Below are 19,967 nucleotides of genomic sequence, written 5' to 3'. Positions count from 1 at the left end.
TCCAGCCATGGAACACCTCCATGTGGCAGAGTAAGGCAATGCAGCAATTTGCACCGCAATGCATTAACCCGGATTTCTCAAGCCACGAAAGCTGGCCTTGCATGGCTTGATAAATTGCATCTTGAAAGTTGTGTCGCTTCGGCACCACATTGGGTTGTGTAAAAGTGACTCAACCCCTTAATAAATATGGCCCTTAGGGCCTTATTTAGGTTGTGATGGATGGGTTACTCCATCATAACTGTGATAGATAGCCCATCGTCGAAATATAATCCCAGAGGATATAATGGGGTTTATATTTTGGCGGACGGGATATTAGTCACTGTTGTGATGGAGTAACTTGTCCGCCTAAATCTAAATCAGTACCTTAGTGTCCTATCCGCCATTCAGACACCTGCAATGGTGTGATGTCTGTTCAGGTCTACTTTACCATCTGGGCGCTGTGCAAAAACTTGAAGCGAATAAAGCACCAAAGCAAACCAGACCGCACCGGGCATTGTATTTTGCAATTAACCCGATTAAAACAGGGAAGGCATCTCTGATGGTGAGTACAAGGGGCACAACTAAGCATTATATTTGTGGGTGGTGATCGCTCGTAGGAGCCTAGTTTGTAAGCATAAGTGGGTTAGCAAGATATTCTGCAGAAAGATGGCGATATATATAAGTGTCTGGGTAAAAATAAAATTGAAACACCACACAGCAGTGGATTTATCTAGGAAACAAGCAGACCATATGCCTAGAAAGGTGGCTGCAGTTAATCAGAAAGTGTTCATTGGAGCAACTGAAAAAGAAAACAGACCAACGGATGAGATTCTGGTGGTTGGATGTTCAGCATGAGGTTTTGATTTCTTGACAAACAGTTCAATTCATATACATTTTCAATAAGGAGGTTGCAGCTGTCGCTGCACAGGCTACCAGTATAGGGGTCATAACATGATTTACAAGATCATTTAGCATATATTTGCCCCCATCAAAGTGATTTTTATATATGTCTCCTTTCTGATGTCTATCACTAAGGGCCAGGCTTTTCGAGGACTGTTTATCATGTCATACTTGCCCCCCCCCCCCCCCAACCCCCCCCCCCCCCCCCCCACACACACACACACTCCCACCCGGCCAGGCTGCTAGAGGACTGCTTTTTAGGTTGAGCCTGGGCAGCAGTGCTCTGACTTGATAGGCACGCTGTATTGGACTATGCAAAAGAAGCCCCGCCCGCTGTCCGCCCATATTTGTCAGAGGCTTGTCATTACCCCTCATAAATGCAGGCTTTTGATTTGTAAATAGGCTTGTTAGTCCTTCCTTAGTACCGCCTTGTCTTCATTTGTAACCTCCCATGAGAACACCCCCTTTTACATGTGTTGTTGTTTGGTAGGCTTCAATTACAGCCTCCAAGCACTATTTCCTTTAATGGTTTTTGGATGCTGACACTCGCTTGCAACAGCTTTATTTTTTTTTACATAGCAAGGCACACCACGCTGATAGTGGTGGCCGTGCCTTTGCTTAACTTGCCTTGCCAAACGCAGCCGCATGTTTTTTTTAAAAACCTTTTTTTTTAATTGCCCCATGCCACATTTACACTTTAATGTCCGCACCCCTTTCCTTAAATGAGCCGAGTCTAAGGAAAGGGGCGTGGCCGCCATTGAAGTGAAAGCACAGCATGGGGCACTTTTACAAAAAAGAGCATTTGTTTGTCAAGTTGACGAACAAATGCCTAGCCTAGAACTAGCTCTAGCCTGAGCCAGTGCATGCGTTGCTCTGGTGAGACATTTAGTGAGTGGGCTTTAAAAAGCCGACCACAGCTTTTTCAGCAGCCTAGAGTGTGCGGTTCCGCGCACAGTACCGAGCAGAGGCGCCATCTTTCTTTCCTCACATCACTCGCGGGCACCCTTAGAGCGCAGATGCCATCTGGCTTTCCTCTTGCTTGCTCTCTCAAACACGCTCTTCAATTCTCCTCCCCCAACACAAAGCGCGTCTTACGGCCATGTGTCGTTTTTTGTTTTTTTTTACTTTTACTCGCATGCTTGACACACTATAGCCCTTCGGGTTTACCCTCTCTACTAGTTCCAGACTCACTATAACCCCTCGTGTGAGCTTTCACTATTTCTGGACTAATTTTGACCCTGTGAGCTTTCAGTAGTTCCAGACACACAAATGACCCCTCACGTGAGCTTTCACTACTTCTGGAATAATTATGACCCTGTGAGCTTTCAGTAGTTTCAGACTCACTATTAATCCTTGCCTGAGCTTTCACTAGTTCCAGACTCACTATCTATTACCCCTTGTGCGAGCTTTCATTAGTCCCGGGTTCACTAGAACCCCTCCAGTGAGCTTTCACTATTTCCAGACTCACTATTAACCCTTGCCTGAGCTTTAACTAGTTCCCGACTCCTTTCTACCTTAAACCCCCATCCATTCTACCATGTAACTCCTCTCTCACCATCCGTCTCTGTCTCTCCCTTATCTGGCCTCCTACCCCCCTCTCCTACCACCCATTGCAGTGACCCCACCCCCTTTCAAACCCTACGCCTACCTTTCAACCCTCATGGCTGTCTCTCCCTCAATTGTCATTTTACCTGTCGCTCTGTCCCAGTTCAAAGCATTGATTTGTCCACATGTACCAAGACAAATTAAAAGCTGTGTTCAGAAAACAATGGAATCTGCATAATATTTTGTGAGCCTTATAGAATTGGGTTTTTTTGGCATGAAATACTCATTTCAACTAAACTTTTCATGAATCCTTCCTAAACAAAGTAAGTAGTTTTGTCGATGCAAATATTAGTCAGCTTAATTGCCCTACTTAACTCTTACCGTCCCACACCCAATATTAAAATATGCTTTAACTTCTTGACTAGCTTGGCCTCACTGACCCTGGAACAGAAAATTTGGCATTAAATGCAGTGGAGTTCATAGCATTACTGTCAAACATTATTACTGCATGCATGTCTACTAACACTGTGGAGTAACTGGAGTTAACATGGTTTCTGCTATTCAGGAGCGTTTTCACAGGTCCCTGCAGCAGAGGGGAGCCCCAATCTTTCTGGGGGCCGCCTATCCTTAAAGTGTTCACATTTAGCCCAGGGCCCATGAATATCTGTGGGACATGGGATACACATGGGACACTCCTCACATTCTACAAGAGGGCATCACTTTGCGTTACGCCACTGTCACTTTTAGTTTACTCCAACTGTTAAATTGTGTTAATGACTAGGAGATGTAATGGTATTAACATTACAGCTCCCGAAAATTACACCACATTTATAAAGCTTCAGCATCGTTCTTATGAGGGATAAATGGGAGTTTAGAAGGGTACATCTCAACTTGTATTTTTTTTTAAATCATCACTCAAAAAATGTTGCTCAGTGAAGATGGAGAAAAAAATCAATGGATGATTTTGATAGGTGTTTTTTTTCCAGCATAACTATTAGCCCGATTTAGCAGGAAAGTGTAAAATATCCAAGAGCAGGGTGAAATCAGGTCAGAAAGATAGTGTAAAAGTGGAGTAGCATATTGACATATACTAAATGCACACAGTAACCAGCATTGGCATAGCCAATAGGTCTCACCTTTATGACCTTATAAGTGTTTAGCCATGCAAAAGTGTATGTTGTTGCACCAAGGATATTATGCTGCATAACTAAATACTTATAAGGTCCCAAAAGAGAGACCTATTATCTATGCAATGCTTGTTTTGTAAAAGTGTCCCATGCCCCGCTTTCACTTTAATGGCAGCCTCTCGCCTTTATTTAGACACGGCTCGGCTAAAGAAAGTGCTGCAGTCAATATTAAAGTTAAAGTGCCGAATGGGCGTTTATATTACATACTAGCATTTGTAATGCAATAGGTGTTGCATTTACGAAGTTCACGTGAGTGCAAGACCAATTGCATTGCAAATGCTTGTTTAATTTGAGTCCTGCTAGTCCCTATCCTGAACCCCTTTGGTTTTACTTATCTTTTATTACTAGGGGCCAAGCTATTTGAAGAGTGCATTTCAGCTGGTTTATTGCCCCATACCGCAATTGCATAACGCACTATACCTGGCACATGTCTTTTCATGGCAGACCCTCAACCAATAAGTTGGACAGCAAAATATTCACAGGGAGTGGAAATAAACTAATGAAAGCAGTCCGCTATAGTGATAAAAGGCCTCTCGCCTATCGGACTGTCTTGAATAGCGTTAAGCATGACCTTGAGTGCTCAATTGTTCGAGATTTCTATTTGGCTGCTATGAGCTGCACAACGCACTTTAACTGCTGCTGCTTTAATATAATGTCTATTAGAACATTGGAATGTAGAGCGTTACATGGAGGACAATGGAGTGCTCTGGGCTTCTAATGCTGGTAGAAGCCCGGAGAGCAACATTCCAAAGTTTTTTTTTTCATTTCCTGGCTGTTGCTGTGAACGAAGCCCTCTCGGAGGCCCTTGTTTTTACAAATTAGAATATTCAGCAATCTCGGAAGCAGGCCTTTAATGGCTGGTATAGCCCAGCTACGAAGGGACATAAGGCTATTAGAACATTCTGCCAGTAGAGGGCAGAATGTTCCAACAAGTAAAACAAAGGCCTCTTGGAGCCCGAGGGGGTTTAAATCCTTTCCGGCTCAGAGAGCCCTTTGTTCACAGAAACAACCGTGAAGAACACCACGTGGAATGTTGCTTTGCAGGCTTTTACCGGCCCGTAGAAGCATGGAGCACTCCATTGTATTCAATGGAGTGCTCCACATTCCAATGTTCTAATCATGCATACTAAACTTTAACAGTTTTTTGAAAATCTGACGAAATCTAGACTTGTCAACCACCAGATCTTTAAGATGTACTCTACAATGAGAACACTAACAAGGAAGAAATGTGAAACGCCTGTACTCTGTGTTCTTTTTAGGCAGAAGACCGGAGTTACCATAATGTTGAGTAACATAAACCTGGTCCCATCACGTTGCTTCTTTGCTTCCTGATCTGTGTAGAAAGCAAAGCAATTTGTTTTTCCGAAAGTAAAATACCCTGCCTTGATTCGTAACTTGAGTTGTTGTCGAATAGACTTTTATTTTAATGGAAACTCGTACGTTTCATTTAATAAAACATATAGGACGGATTTATCCAGCCCAGGTAAAATTTAGGATGTTACTCCCGGGGTTTTAATCCTGTACTTGGATTCCATTTCTGAATTTCTGGTCATTCACAAAGAATTTTATGCACACGCTTGAACATTTGCAACCGTTGTATTTTTGGATTACTGACGTGAAAATGTTCACCTTCATTAATATGTTAAAGAATACATTTGCACTTTTTTCGTTTTGTTTGCACAAGTAATACATTTTTATTCTAAACAACCAACTTTATCGAGGACTATATTGAACTATGAGGGTATTACCCCCAATTTCCTACCTTAGAATGACACGAATTCCTGCCTATGGTAGATTCATATTGGCCAGGGTTCAGAGCTACCTGCAAAAGGTTTAAGAATAGCCATAAATGTCCAAGTTTGTGTGTTGTCCATCAATTCATGCTGGCTGTTCGTCCTGAAACGATAACATCCCATTCCTTTCTTCCGCATTTACAGATCTGGAAGGCCCATGGCGTTGGTAGTTTTCCCTTGTCCTCAAATCTGTGCAAGAGTTAAAATCCACGTCCCCTAATGTTAAAATCTGTATGTGGAATTGCCCTCTCATTTCCGTTTTTAGATTGTTGTTTTGTGTGTGATGTGCATCAAACGCATAGATTTCATATGCTGGTTCCAGATTCTAGCTGGAACCCAATTTTTAATTAACAGTCAACAAGTTCTTTGAAGAGGGGGTGTTTGATTGGGCATAGTTGCTGTTAAGAGTGGAAATGCTCGTTTGTCTATACAGTCTGCGAAGCATATTGTTGTAATCTCATTGTATTTGGCATTTTCGGACTTCAACACATATATTCGATGTAATCCAGACAGAGGTATATTGAAATGAATCTTCACTAAATACTTTGGTTAATAAGTTCTGAACGAGGTACACCACCTCAGTCACACAATAAAGAGCATTAAATGTTAACAATTTTTTTTGCATTTGAATTTACACCTGAATGATCTACTCAAATGTTAATTAAAGCATGTTTCTTGTGTTTTGTGAAATTCTTTCAGAGTTGGAAAAATCGGTGGTTTATTTTGCATCGAAATGAACTTAAATATTTTAAAGACCAGTTGGTAAGTTCCTTGAGTATGTAAATTGCCAAGAAGACCTGCCTTGCCACTTTGGTTTATGCTTTTTGATAGAAACACTATAGGCACTTCAAATTTGCTTCCTAAAGATATTCTAAATGCAAATATGTCTAGAATTCCAAGTCCGGATCGCTAATATTTACACTCTCATTTGTAACTTGGTAGCAATCTGAAGAACTCGCTAGTTCAGATGCTCTTATATTCTTGTATTTTTGGATTAGGTAGCTATGAAGGCTTGGCTGTTTAATCTCACATAAATTGTACACCACTGACTTCTTCTACAAAGGATGGTAGGTACCATCAATTGTGAACATGTCTATTCTTGCAATGTTCATTAACACTAAATCCCTATGTGCAGCTACCTGTTTGCCGCACCATGATTGGAGCCCATCTCTGGTCATCGATTGCCACACCAAGCACTTCTCACATAGGCCAATTTACAAACCACACCCCCTTAACCACCCACTTCTGTCAGAGCCTGAAGGAAACTTGAAGCAAATCAGAGCGCTTAGAATCCCTGTCCGGTCTATGAATAGCTATATAAGTTAATGCTGCTATACAATGCCCTTGGAGTACATTTAAATCGTGTGTATCCTTTGCTTATTCTTGTTTGTACACCGCAGTCCCTACAACACCCAATCTCTATATGCATTTGGTCCTCTCTCACATGTGCCCTCGCACACCTTTGTGACAGGCGATTCATTGAGCAAACTGGAGCGGCTGAGGGGGAGGGTTACACGAAAACAACTTGAGCCCTGGAATAATCCAGCTCGGGAGCCAAGTAGTCCACACATTTTCCATGTACAACTTCATCAATTCAGGGTTTAGGAGAAAGTTACTGAATCTTTTTTTCTCTGGGAGCTTATTTGAGAGTACTGTATGTGTACTTAGTTTACAACCTGTTCCCAGTGATAGACCTCTTACTTTGCAATCAAATTATCACAGTATACACGTTTCTTGGCGTTCTCAACAGAGAAACCGAGCATTCTTTCAAGATAAATTTACCTGTGGCTATCAATGCTGTAATTAAATAGCCACAGAAACCGCGTCAAATCTAAAGTAAAACCAGAGACCCCTGCACTACCCTCCTATTTCTACAAGCCCACACTCATGTTTGCTGGGCTCATCCTTTGAGCGATACAGCCTGCCAAGGACTCACCCCTAAAGCTTGCGTGCCATTCCTGAATGACTTGCAGCATGCACACTCCTGTGCTGACTACTGAACAGACCAAAGTGGAGTGTCTTCTGCATTCCGGCAGTGTGCACCACCTGGTGGGATTTAGAGAGGAGCCGCCGCCACACTTGACCAACTGTGACTAAGCAAGCAGGGGAGCCGGTTCCAGACACATGTCTTTTTGAAGCACAGACTTAAATGAGCCTGGAGAGTCCATCTCTAAAAGGCCAATTTGTTAAACATCTTACTCGCTCTAATCCTTCTTTAATATGCAAAAATATTAAAGGTATTGCCACATTACTGCTTCGGAGAATCCAGAAAGGCAGACTTTTAATTTTGGATTTGCCAAGACTGAAATTGCAAGCATGGTGTAAGATCTGCATTTGCAATGCATTCGTTGGGTGGAGTTTGTGGTCATTTCCTATGGGAAACAATGCAAAGCTACTGGGAATGCAGACTATTTTAAACAAATCTTGGACCTATATTAATTGTTCATGATTGTACTTTGGGACTAATTACGAAGTCCGCCAAACATCGTTTCGGTCGTGGGACTGCCCGACCTCCTGTCGGCGGTCCCGACCGACCAATTAGACTGACCAGTGTTCGGTTGCCCTCCTATTCTTTACAATGGGAGCATGCATTTCGATGAGAATGCTTGTTCTCTTTGTAAAATAAAGCGGTGCAGTTCATCCCTGCACCTCAAGGTGCCTGCCATGGGGTGCAGGGATCAACAGGGGTCACCATAGGTGCCCCCTCGGCCACCAACCAGAGGCAGTGCACCCATGGGGCCATGCTGGGGGCCACCAATGTCGACTTACAACAGTCTTTCTGTGTCAGAAAGGCTGTCGGAATCGGACAATGTAATCCCTCGGGCGGAAAGAGTTGCCCTTGCAATTACTGAAGTAATTCCCACAGGTGGACTTTCACTCCGAGCCTGTTGGAAGCCAGACAGAATGACCGGTCGGATTCCCTTCCGCCCGACACCATCAAAATGGGTCGGTCGGAAAGGAATCCGACCGACTGATTAGGATTTGTTAGGAAACCCATCGTAATCAGCCCCTCAATATCTAATGATGATTATAAAACTCATGACATGAATTGAAATGTACTGAGCACTTTAATACAGATTTAATGGATGTTTTTCGTTAATCACCTTGGGAGGGATTTTAAACAAGAAAAATCACTTTTCTTGTAATATTGGAGGATCAGTATTAAAATTTCTTGACATTTCGGATTCTTAATCCACTTTGATAACAAGACCGCTAAGCCCATGAGCCATATTTGAGCTAGAAATTCTTGTCCCTGAAAACAATTAAAATTAGCTATGTTCAAGTGCAATTGGGTGCAGGAGGAAATGGAGTATTGCTAAACTTCTGTAGTGGAAACATGTCATGCAGAAGTTCAAAATTATGTTAACTCACAAGACAAATATAAACAATTAAGCAATATAACGGGGGACTGAACCTAGCAATTCTCTCAGGCATAAGGATCTCTTTACGCTTGATTATTCGAGCAAGAATGATTTTTCAGAAATAAAAAATACCTTGATTCCATGACATTCTGGAAATGGGAAGGAAACTCATGGAAAATGTTCAAGTCCCTGTGACGTTAAGAGGTCAGGGGTATAGATAATCCTAGGTGGAGTCAAAGAGGTTTCCTAAAAATTGCATTTTTATAAATGTAAGGTACAGCCAGTGGTCCACCAGAAATGAGATGTGTAAATAAACATCCAGGAAATGCACAGTTGTCTTGCAACTTTCCTTGTGCTCTTCCTCCAAGCTCTGAGCCAGAGGTATTGCCGTGAACTGAAGTCACTAAGGTCTAGGTCTAAAATAGTCATAATCTCTTGTACAGCGCGCAGATCACCAAAAGGTCTCAAGGCGCTAGGCAGCAGAGGAACAGACGACAACCATGTGTAGAGGAGGTGAGGTAAAGAATTATTTGGGAAAGAGCCATGTTTTTAGGCCCCTACGAAAGGCCTGATGATTGGACAAGCACAGTAGATGTCCAGGTAGCTTATTCCAAAGTTGGGGGGCTATGTAAGAAAAAGCTCTACATCCATTTCTCGCTGTTCTAGCCCTCGGCTGTACCAGGAGGGACTTGGTGCTGGATCTTAAGGTTCTGGAAGGTTTGTACCTGACCAATTTCTCAGCAAGGTAAGAGGGTCCTGTCCCATGGAGAAGTTTATGTGTAAGACTGAGGATCTTAAACTGACTTCTTTGGCGCACTGGAAACCAGTGCAGTTGTCTGAGGCAGGGAAAAGAAGGGGACCTAGGGGGCAGGCCTAGCACCAGGCGTGCGGCAGCGTTCTGGAGGGTTTGAAGCTTTGTCAACAAACACTCATTGATGGAGGCATACATAGCGTTGCCATAATCCAGATCGCTAACGACTAGTCCTTGAACCAGAGGTTTTCTGGACTCAATGGGTAGCCGTCTGAAAATCTTCCGCAATTTTCGCAGTATTCCATAACAGGAGCTTGATACTTGGGTAACCTGAGCCTTCATAGAAAGAGCACATTCGATCGTTATTCCCAGGTCACGCACCACTTCTTTGGGTTCAGGGCATGGTCCTAGTTCTGGAGGCCACCAGTCATGCGACCATAGTGTCTTTGCCTTGCCAAATAGTATATCAGTCTTGCTATAATTAGGTTGGAGTTTATTTCCAGTCATCCATTCACTGATCTGAATCATACACCTCTTGAATCTAGTGCGGGTGTCGCGGACATCTAAACTACAGGTGATGAGCACCTGAGTATCATCCGCATAGGATACTGTGGTTAAACCAAATCATTTTATAATGTTGGCCAAAGGGGTGAGATATATGTTAAATGATATGGGGCTCAGAATGGACCCTTGTGGACCCCCGACAGAGAGGAGTCCTACTAGATTCCAATGAGTTGACCTTGATATATGTATGCCGGTCCGCAAGGTAGCTCTTGAACCAGGCCAAGGCCTTGCCTCTGACATCAATCTCCCACAGCCGTTGATAGAGAATGCTGTGAGATGGTGTCAAAGGCTGCTGAGAGATATAATAAGATCAGAATCACCTCTGTCCAGGGTAAGACAAATGTTGTCCACCACTTCCATTACTGCCGTTTCTGTGCCAAAGACTGGTTACAGATTGTTATGTTGTTTATGGTGAAGTGCTGGGAATTAGTGTAGGAAAGTGGATTATTAGTAGATTGGTAATAGGTTCACCTTCAGTTAGGAATAGTGCCACAATCAGTGATAGGTCCAGTCAAGTATCAATAAATCAATCCTTGCTCAACCCATGGTAGCTTGGCAAATAAGCAGTCAGGCATAACTTAGGAGTCTGATATTTGTAGAGGATTTAATATCCCAAAAACAGTAAATATGTAAAATACAATACAATAAAAGCCCAACACCAATTTAAGAAAATTGAGAATATTTACATTTTTCAAAAAGACCCTGTTAGAAACGGGGGTCTCTAGTTGGCAGTGGCTGGCCACAGTCCGAGTAGGGACCCTTCTTCCTAAGTCAGAGTAAGGGGGCTACACCCTTTGATAACCCCTGCTCAACCCTGTGGTAACATAGCACGAGCAGTTAGGCTTATCTCAGAGGCAGTGTGTAAAGCCTTTATGATCATACACAGTAACACAGTGAAGGACACTACAAAGGGACACCACACAAGTAGTTATAAAAAATAAGTATCTTTATATATAGATTTAACACAAGGCCAATAACGGTAAAAAGCCACAATACTGAAAAAGGGGGTTACTCTTGAAAGGATGGAAAAAGAGTTCAAAGTGTTTGAATAGGGGTTCAGTTCAAAGCAGGGGTCTCTGCGACCCTTTTACCCACAAAGTACCAGAATTCCGTAGCCAAACAAACAAAAGGTCGCAAAAGAGCTGAAGCGATGATTTTCCCCACGCTAGGCCGGCGATGCGTTGAATCCTGGCCGCAAGGGAGGATGATGCGATGATCCTGGTGCGTGTGCGACCTCATTGCGATGAAAGAAAATGGCGCTCTGCGAGGAAGCGACGATCCGGGTGCGATGCGAGGAAAAAGGCGGACGCACGGCGTCCGCGCTGCAATGATCCGGGGTCAGCGAGCCATCGAAAAGCCCGCAGACGTGCGATGCGATGATCTCTGAGGTTAGCGAGCACTTTGGGGCCCGCAAGCGTGTGATGCGATGATCTTTGGTTTGCGAGAGCTCGGCGGCAGCGGCACATGGATTTTTCTTACCCTCTTCAGCTGCAGCGGCTCGCAAATGGCTTTAGCGACTATTTTCAGCTCTCCTTTCTCTGTAGTAGAACTAGAGGCCCTGGAACTCAAAGGGGGCCTCCCCTGCAGATAGAAATCCTCGCTGGGAGGAATCAGAAGGCTGGTGGGGGAGTCAGATGTCCCTGTGACTCCAGCAGGAGGCTAGCTCTCTTCTAGCCTTTGGGTGATTGCTTTAGCAAAAATAAGTCTCTCAAGTCCTTTTCCCTCTTCTTCAAAGTCCAAGGGGAATTACTGCAGGCCCATCCAAGAAACAGCACACAAGCACAGGGACAGTCCTCTCCTGCAGATTCCTTCAGTAACACGGACAGAGGTTCCTCTTGACATCCAGGAGCAATACCAATTGTAGGGGTTTGGGCACAGATATTTATACCCCAAAAGTCTTTGTTCTCAGAAGTCTCTAGTCACTGAACCCAGCCAGAACCAGTTCTGCTCAGGCCTGGAGCACTTTGTTTACCCGGCTGCAGTCTTCCTTTCAGAAAGAGGGGGTCTGCCATCAGATGCACGGTAGGAGGTGGAGCCAGCATTCACCTTGCCAGGCACAGCCCTAGTCAGGACAAGGAGCTACCTCTCCCCAGCACTCAATGCAGATCTCTCTATTCAACCCAGGTCTGACTCAGCCTGCCTTGCCCCTCTAAACCCAGACAGCCAATACACAACAGCAGAGCACACTGGACGCTTAGGCAAGAAAATACCTACTTTCTAAAAGTGGTATTTTCAAACACAGAATATTAAAACCAACTTCACTAAAAGATGCATTTTATTATTCTGAGTTCAGGGATACTAAATTCGATTTTCTACCATGTTCCCGGAGTCAGATAGGACTATAGGATGTAATAGCCAGTCTGCCCATTCTAGCCTATGGAGAACAGGTAGCCTTGCAGCAGTGAAAACAAAATGGAGGGGGATTCACTACCAGGACATGCTTCACATATCAAGCCATGTCATACCTTACAAACACAATGCACCTACCATAGGGGCGACTGACATGAGGCTAAGGGAAGGGTCAGGGGCTGGGAAGTGTGGGCACTTCACAGCCAAGATGGCAGTTCTGGACTGCGCGCAGACACTGCAGTGGCAGGTCTGAGGTAAACTTTACAAGCTACTTCTGTGGGTGGCGCAAACCACCAGCGCTGCGGGCCCACTAGCAGCATTTGGGTTACCAGACCTGGGCACAGAGGCCACGCTACTAGGGACTGACAGGTAAACCAAACAAGCCAATCAAGGATCTACCAATTCACAAGCCTATTTACACAGGGAGCATTTGCGCTGTGGCACTGAATGGCAGTGGCACAGCGCCCAGAGCATCAAATACAAGCAAAAACAGAGGAGACAACATGCAAAAATGGAGGGGCAAAAACCCAATGTTTCTAAAGAACATATACAAATTGTGCATTCTAGCACCAACAAGCTTAACCCGTCAATCGCAGCTATCTGGTCGCATTGGACTGGGACAAAGTCAAAGATTGGTGATCGGCTAGGATGAGTGTTTGGTCCCAGTCAAAAGTTTAACTTTGGAATTAGGGAATCCTTTACAATGAATTGGGGTGGGCAAGCACCGCAAGTCTTTTTGCTCTGCTGCCCTACGCCTTTTTGAAAGGGCAAGAATGCTCTGTATTTACTAGATACAGCGAATTCCTGTCCTTCCTGCTTTCACTGGCACACAATTTGACGCCTAGCACCAAAGCAGGCACCCCTGCACCATGGTACAACGGTGTCTGCATTGTTGACTGGATTGTTTGTGTGCAGGAAGGGAGGCTTACAGTTTTGATGAATTCCCATTTTTACAGAACCTTGTAAATCTGGGAATATGTCAAAACACTTGCGTGATGCACTCACCACAACGCCCATGGAAAAGCCCCCCTTTCGGTGTAAGGCAAGGCAGCCCCTCTCCTAATCTAATTAGTCGGGCTCCCATCTGGCTAGAGTTCGAGGAAATGGGGTTCCTGGGCCCTGTGATATCTGTTCTCCTGCCTTTGAAGTTCAACTTCTCTCCCCAGCCCCTTTCCTCTCCCTGGCGTCTCCAGGAAGCAACTCTCACACTAACTAAATGGATGTATTGTTTCAGCCCTAGGCCACTTCACAACTACTCTCGGGGTTGGGACTTGATCAGGCTACCAAAGGCTGACCGATCAAAGGAGGCTGCTACAAGTCTGCTTTAGCTAACCTCAGGATAGCAAGTTCTAAAACTACTTTCCTGTAATAGTTACAATAAATCTGACCTTGGAAAATTGTTGGATTGATTGTAACAATTATGTTGATACTTTGAATAAAATTGTAGCTAGCTCCCAAGCAAAAATAGCCTTTATTAAGTTTAATAAAGCTTTCCCATCTTAACTAATGGGATTAGCGACACTCCAATAGGGAAAATGACTTTGGCTGCTTTTCCTTACCAGGGCATATAAAACATAGTTTATATTGTCCCTGATTTTTATAACACGGCACTCTATCCTTGGGGTGCCTAGGACAGGACTTAGGGGTGAGAAAAATGTAATAAAATGGTATATTTGGGCTTTGGAAGTACTATTAATTCCAGAGTCGAATTCCGACACAGTTTTATTTTAAACCAGATAGCAAGGCAGGCCAGGCTTTAAAATGACACCAGATACCACAGCAGTGCTCATGTAAGCGCATTAGCAGTGCTCATGTAAGTGCATTAAGTCCACTGGGGTCTCTAAACCTACGTGCCCTACCATATATCAGGGACTTACAGGTAGGTTGTCTTGGCCAATTAGAAGTATACAAATTATTATTTACTTATTATGGCCCTGGGCCTGGTTAGCAGAGCCCACTGCACTTTTAGAGTCCGTAACCACCAGCATGAGTCCGAAAATTGGTGTGATCAGGGAAAGCAGGATGACTTTCCTACATTAAGTACCTGGTATTTCCCATGAAAAACAGCCTATTGTATCATCCAGTTTCAAATCTTGCAAAGAAGTAATTTGTGCACCTCTAGAAAAAGCTCTTAAGACTCCCACTCTTGTGGCGGTAAATACAAAGTATGAAATTTGAACAGCCTCTTTAGGTACACAGAAACACAAAGATGGCTTCTATGATGAACGCCTGCTGTTAAATGTAAAATAAAACTATTCACCCCACAGAGTATACATGGATTAGCAACCCATTAGAAAACAAGAGGAACCATCAATTATTATATCTCCTGGGGGAAGAAACATGACTGAACTTGGCCAGAAGATGGACAAGGGCATGAACGTGATTCCTTTTAGCTCTTTAGAGGTTCAAATTATCCTTATGTGCTAGCTAGAGGTCTGTAATAGTAAGCATGGATTTGAGTGTGACTGCTCCATCCTGAATGGTTAACGTACTCTCTGGACCAGTAATAAATGTTGTGGCATTAAATAGAAAGATAATTACATTGTTAAGATCAAATTGTAAGGAAGAAGCATGTAGTCTAGGACGGCATCATTTCGGGTCCAGTTTAACTGGTAGGCAATGCACAAAGTATTTATGCAGCTCTCGACCACTAATAAAATGAAAACCAAACACAAGAACAATTTCAAACCAATAAAAAAAATATTGTTCACTTTTAATAAATAAAATTACACTAAAACGACAAAAATTCAATAAGTATAACCTGAAAATGACGTTTTTAGTACAAATTACACCTAACAGCACAAAGCTCCAATCATGGTTATCCGGTCGTATTGGACCAGGTCAAAATCAAAGGTTACGGTCAACTGCAATGGAGTGCGGGTCAGATATAGGGACCAGGTTTGTCTAGGTGAGAAGTTTACCTTCTAGCATAGTCCAGTGAGTACTGCGGGCGACTTGTAGCATTTATTTTCCAGGCCTTGGGAACATGTAGTACCTTGTACTAGGGACTTATGAGCAAGTTAAATATGCCAATTAGATGTATTACAATGTTACTGTGTTTTGAAGGGAGAACACAATCTCGTTTCTACTGGAGTAGAGTGTACAGAGTCCTAAAGCCAACTAAAACGAGTTCAGAATAAATAGGGTTGTGAAGACAAAAAATCCAGGGGAATACCACGCAAAAGATGTCCATTTCCAATTGAAACAATATACTTTAGATCATCTCTGTCCCCACACCAGACCTGTGCTCCTGGTCTACCGACCCCAGGACCCTTTGGTTCTTTTCATGAAGACCTTCATGCAGCCTTTGTGGCGATATGTTTAAAAACTGATCAGTGCCTTCTGTTGGGGGATTTTAATGTTCACATGGACATAAGCTCTGATGCTGACACCATCAAGCTATTGGATGCTACTGCCCCTTTAGACCTTATTCCCTTTATTACCACGCCCACACACAATAAAGGACATACCCTGGACCAGGTGTTTTCCACAATCCCTATTGTTGTACCACCCCCTGAACCGGTCTTATGGTCTGATCATTACCTCATTAAATTTCAGCTTTCTCTGATTAATAAGTCCACTGCTCGACCTTCCGAGTCTGGGCGTCAAACATCAAGAGCTTTTAGTCGAGTATTACCGGACATGCTAGCTCAAGCTCTCATTGTACATCCCTGCCAGCTGTCAGGCAGTCTTGAGGTCGATATCGACCGCCTGCAGAGTTGGCTGACGGAGCGTTTTGCCGAATTAGCCCCTGCTTCTACTGTCTGCAATAACAGCATTCAGACGTCTGCCCCTTGGTTTTCAACTTCCCTGGCTGCTTTGCGCCGCAGTTGTAAGAAAGCGGAAAGAGCCTGGCGACGCTTCTATGACCCCTCGGACAAAATCGTTTATAGGGAGGCCATCAAGGGATATCATAGTAGCATTCTGGTGGAAAAGAAAGCCTACCTGGCTCGTAGAATAGAGGCTGCTGCTATGGTCAGTAAGGAAATTTTCCTTATTGTTAAGGAATTCATCTTCCCCAGCTCGGCCATGCCCACACTTCATCACTCGGAATCCTGGGTGTCTCTTATTGCTACTTTTTTCACGTCCGAAATCAAGACCATTCAAGACTCATTTCCTCTTTCCACTTTGATGCTCCCCTCTGATATATATGCCGCTCTTTCTGTATCACTCCCGGATGATGGTCCGGTCTTGGCTACTTTCCCTTTTCTTTCTCCCGCCTCCTCTTTGGATCTGATTTCTAAACTTAAATCGGGCTCTCCATTGGATCCTTGCCCAGCGAAGGTTTTGGCAAAAATGGCCCCTGTCATGAGTGAGCTTATAAATCCTGTGCTCAACGGTTCGCTGAATCGGGGAGTTGCTCCTCAGGCCTGGAAACATGCCCTGATACTGCCGCTTCTGAAGAAGCCCAATCTTGACCCTCTGTTGCACGCCAACTATAGGCCTATCTCCCTCCTCCCAGCTTTGGCTAAAGACGTGGAGAAGCACGTTCACTCCTCTCTTACGAACTTCCTGGAGAGCAATAACATCCTCCATGATACTCAGTCGGGCTTTCGGGCCAATATGAGTACGGAGACTGCCCTACTGGAGGTGACGGATACCATCAGAGAGGTGCTAGATGCGGGAGGTAAGGCCATGCTGATTATGCTGGACTTGTCGGCGGCTTTTGACCCCGTTCCCCACGGTAGTCTCCTTTTAAGACTCCGGGAGATTGGGCTGCGGGGAGCGGTGTTTAACTGGTTGAAGTCCTTCCTTCCCGGCTGTCTGCAAATGGTCTGGGCCCCTCCTTTCTCCGCCGAGATGCCACCTCTTGAGGTAGGGGTGCTGCAGGGCTCTGTTTTGAGCCCTACGCTGTTTAACATCTATATGGCACCCCTGGCAGCTCTGGCGGAGTCCTTTGGTGCCCAGATCGTGTCCTACGCTGATGGCACCCAGCTTCTTTGTACCAGTCAGAAAGGGTCCGATTTCGATGGGGGGCAGATCAGAGGCTGTTTGGGAGCCGTTTTTGATTGGTTCGAACGGCACAGCCTGAAATGTAACTCAGAGTTGCTGTTTTTTGGCTGTCCCGCCGACCCCAGATGGCTGACCTGGTGGCCGCCGTCTGTTTCCCCCTGCGATTCAGAAAAGGGGGTGGTGATGAACAGAGTGTCTGAATTAAGCAGACCACTCTTACCCAGTCCAAAGATCAGGGCTTGATCCATCACCGTTATTTATCTCACTGCCCCATCCCAGCTCAGAACCTGGCTATATGCAAATCAGTCTGTCCCTGGCCCAGTGCATCATGGGAACAGGGCAGACTAAACTACCAAGCCAATTCTTCACCAGAAAGGAGACAAGCTACCGGGGACCGGTTTCTGGCATTTCAGCCGTCTTCGGCCAGGCTTGCTTGAATCCTGATGGAGCAGTGAGAAAGGGACTCATGTCTGAGTATACCCTGCCACACCTATAGTGGCCAAAAACGATTCAGAAAAGGGGGTGGTAATGAACAGAGTGTCTGAATTAAGCAGACCACTCTTACCCAGTCCAAAGATCAGGGCTTGATCCATCACCGTTATTTATCTCACTGCCCCATCCCAGCTCAGAACCTGGCTATATGCAAATCAGTCTGTCCCTGGCCCAGTGCATCATGGGAACAGGGCAGACTAAACTACCAAGCCAATTCTTCACCAGAAAGAAGACAAGCTACCGGGGACCGGTTTCTGGCATTTCAGCCGTCTTTGGCCCGGCTTGCTTGAATCCTGATGCACTGGGCCAGGGACAGACTAATTTGCATGTAGCCAGGTTCTGAGCTGGGATGGTGCAGTGAGCTAAAAAACGGTGATGGATCAAGCCCTGATCTGTTGACTGGGTATGAGTGTTCTGATTAATTCAGATACTCTGTCCATCACCACCCCCTTTTCTGAATCGTTTTGTCCACCACAAGCGTGGAAGGGTATACTCAGATGTGAGTCCCTTGCTCATTGCACCATCAGGATTCAAGCAAGCCGGGCCGAAGACGGCTGTAATGCCAGAAACCGGTCCCCGGAAGCTTGTTTCCTTCCCAGTATAAGAATTGGCTTGGTAGTTTGGTCTGCCCTGTTCCCATGATGCACTGGGCCAGGGACAGACTAATTTGCATGTAGCCAGGTTCTGAGCTGGGATGGTGCAGTGAGCTAAAAAACGGTGATGGATCAAGCCCTGATCTGTTGACTGGGTATGAGTGTTCTGTTTAATTCAGATACTCTGTCCATCACCACCCCCTTTTCTGAATTGTTTCCCCCTGCAGCTGTATCCTCCAGGGCCAAGAATCTGGGGGTTCAGATAGACAACGGTTTTACCTTGAAGCCTCAGGTGTTGGGTCTTGTTGGCAAATGCTTCAGCATTATTAAGATGCTGAGAAAATGTCTTCCTCTGTTGGCCTCTGCCACCGGAAGGTTACTGTCCAGGTGCTTATTGGCTCTCGTCTGGACTACTCCAATGTTCTTTACTTGGGCCTGCCGGAGTTTCTTCTTTCTCGCCTGCAGGTCGTGCAGAATGTTGCAGCCAGAGACCTTTTTGGGCTTCATCGCAGAACCAGTGCGACTATTCTATTAAAAAATCTCCACTGGCTCCCCATTAAAAAACGAGTGATTTTCAAGGCTCCCTCACTGACATTTAAGGCGCTTCATGGCACAGGAGCTAAATACATTAGGAATCGCTTGCCATTCTATTTGCCTACGAGGACGCTAAGGTCAGCTTCCCTGGCTCTGGCTCAAGTTCCATCAATCAGACGGGCCAGAATTGGTGGACGTTCTTTCCGCTATCTGGCACCCAAGCTCTGGAACTCTCTGCCAGTGTCCATGAGACTTAACACAAGTCTCTTAGGTTTTAGGAGGGAGCTAAAGTCTTGGCTTTTTGTCCAGTAGGCCCGTATGTTTTGATCCCTTCTCGCACCCGCTGTCTGTCTCCTAGTTTTTATTAAAGCGCCGGGACACTCCCCGGAGTAGCCGTGCGCTATATAAAATCTTTTTAACATTAACATCCATAGATCTAATGGTATAAGGGTAATTCAGTACTCATGTTATTATAAATTGAAGACTAGTAAAGCACCCTCGATTTGCACTCCCAGTAAGTATGGGAGCATGGGCCTGCTGTCTCCAAGCAGCTTGGGTTGAAGAGAGCTTCAGTACGCATGATGGGGTGGCCGCTCTGAGACTGCTGGCCAAACTGTCATGCGCACTGATAACAGTGCTAAACACTCTCCCTAGTGCCTGTCATCTCCCTGTCCCTGACCCCAAGCTTCAGATCTGAGAGTAAAAATGAAGCTATAATAAACAAGGGTTTATTATCGGGGTTTTCTTTAACTTTATTTGGCTTGTTGGCAGCTGATGTGATGCTCCTTCACCATAGCGGAGGAGCCGCTACTGTGGTCAGGGCGAATATCTTTGAGCCCCTCGAATACTCTACAATTTACAGCCTATACACGGAGTTGCTTTCAGGAAAGGAGGGCAGGTAATACGTTTACTAAGCTTCTGAAATTTAGACACTGTATAGATCTTGGCATGGACATTTTTAGCAT

The 19,967-nt window shown here is 44.8% G+C and overlaps 1 protein-coding gene across 1 annotated transcript in view; it reads left to right on the top strand.

Moving 5' to 3' along the window:
* DAPP1 (dual adaptor of phosphotyrosine and 3-phosphoinositides 1) overlaps positions 1-19,967 on the top strand; it is a 176,145-nt gene that overhangs the window by 127,666 nt on the left and 28,512 nt on the right. Inside the window, exon 6 of the mRNA XM_086961596.1 lies at positions 6,104-6,166. Within this exon, the coding sequence (XP_086817722.1) occupies positions 6,104-6,166 (63 nt within the window). The remainder of the gene's footprint in view (positions 1-6,103; positions 6,167-19,967) is intronic.

Source organism: Lissotriton vulgaris, chromosome 3_1, assembly GCF_964263255.1.
Source record: "Lissotriton vulgaris chromosome 3_1, aLisVul1.2, whole genome shotgun sequence".
Taxonomy (NCBI): domain Eukaryota; kingdom Metazoa; phylum Chordata; class Amphibia; order Caudata; family Salamandridae; genus Lissotriton; species Lissotriton vulgaris.
The sequence above is the reverse complement of the archived record's forward strand: the minus strand, read 5'-3'. Positions and strand labels throughout refer to the sequence as shown.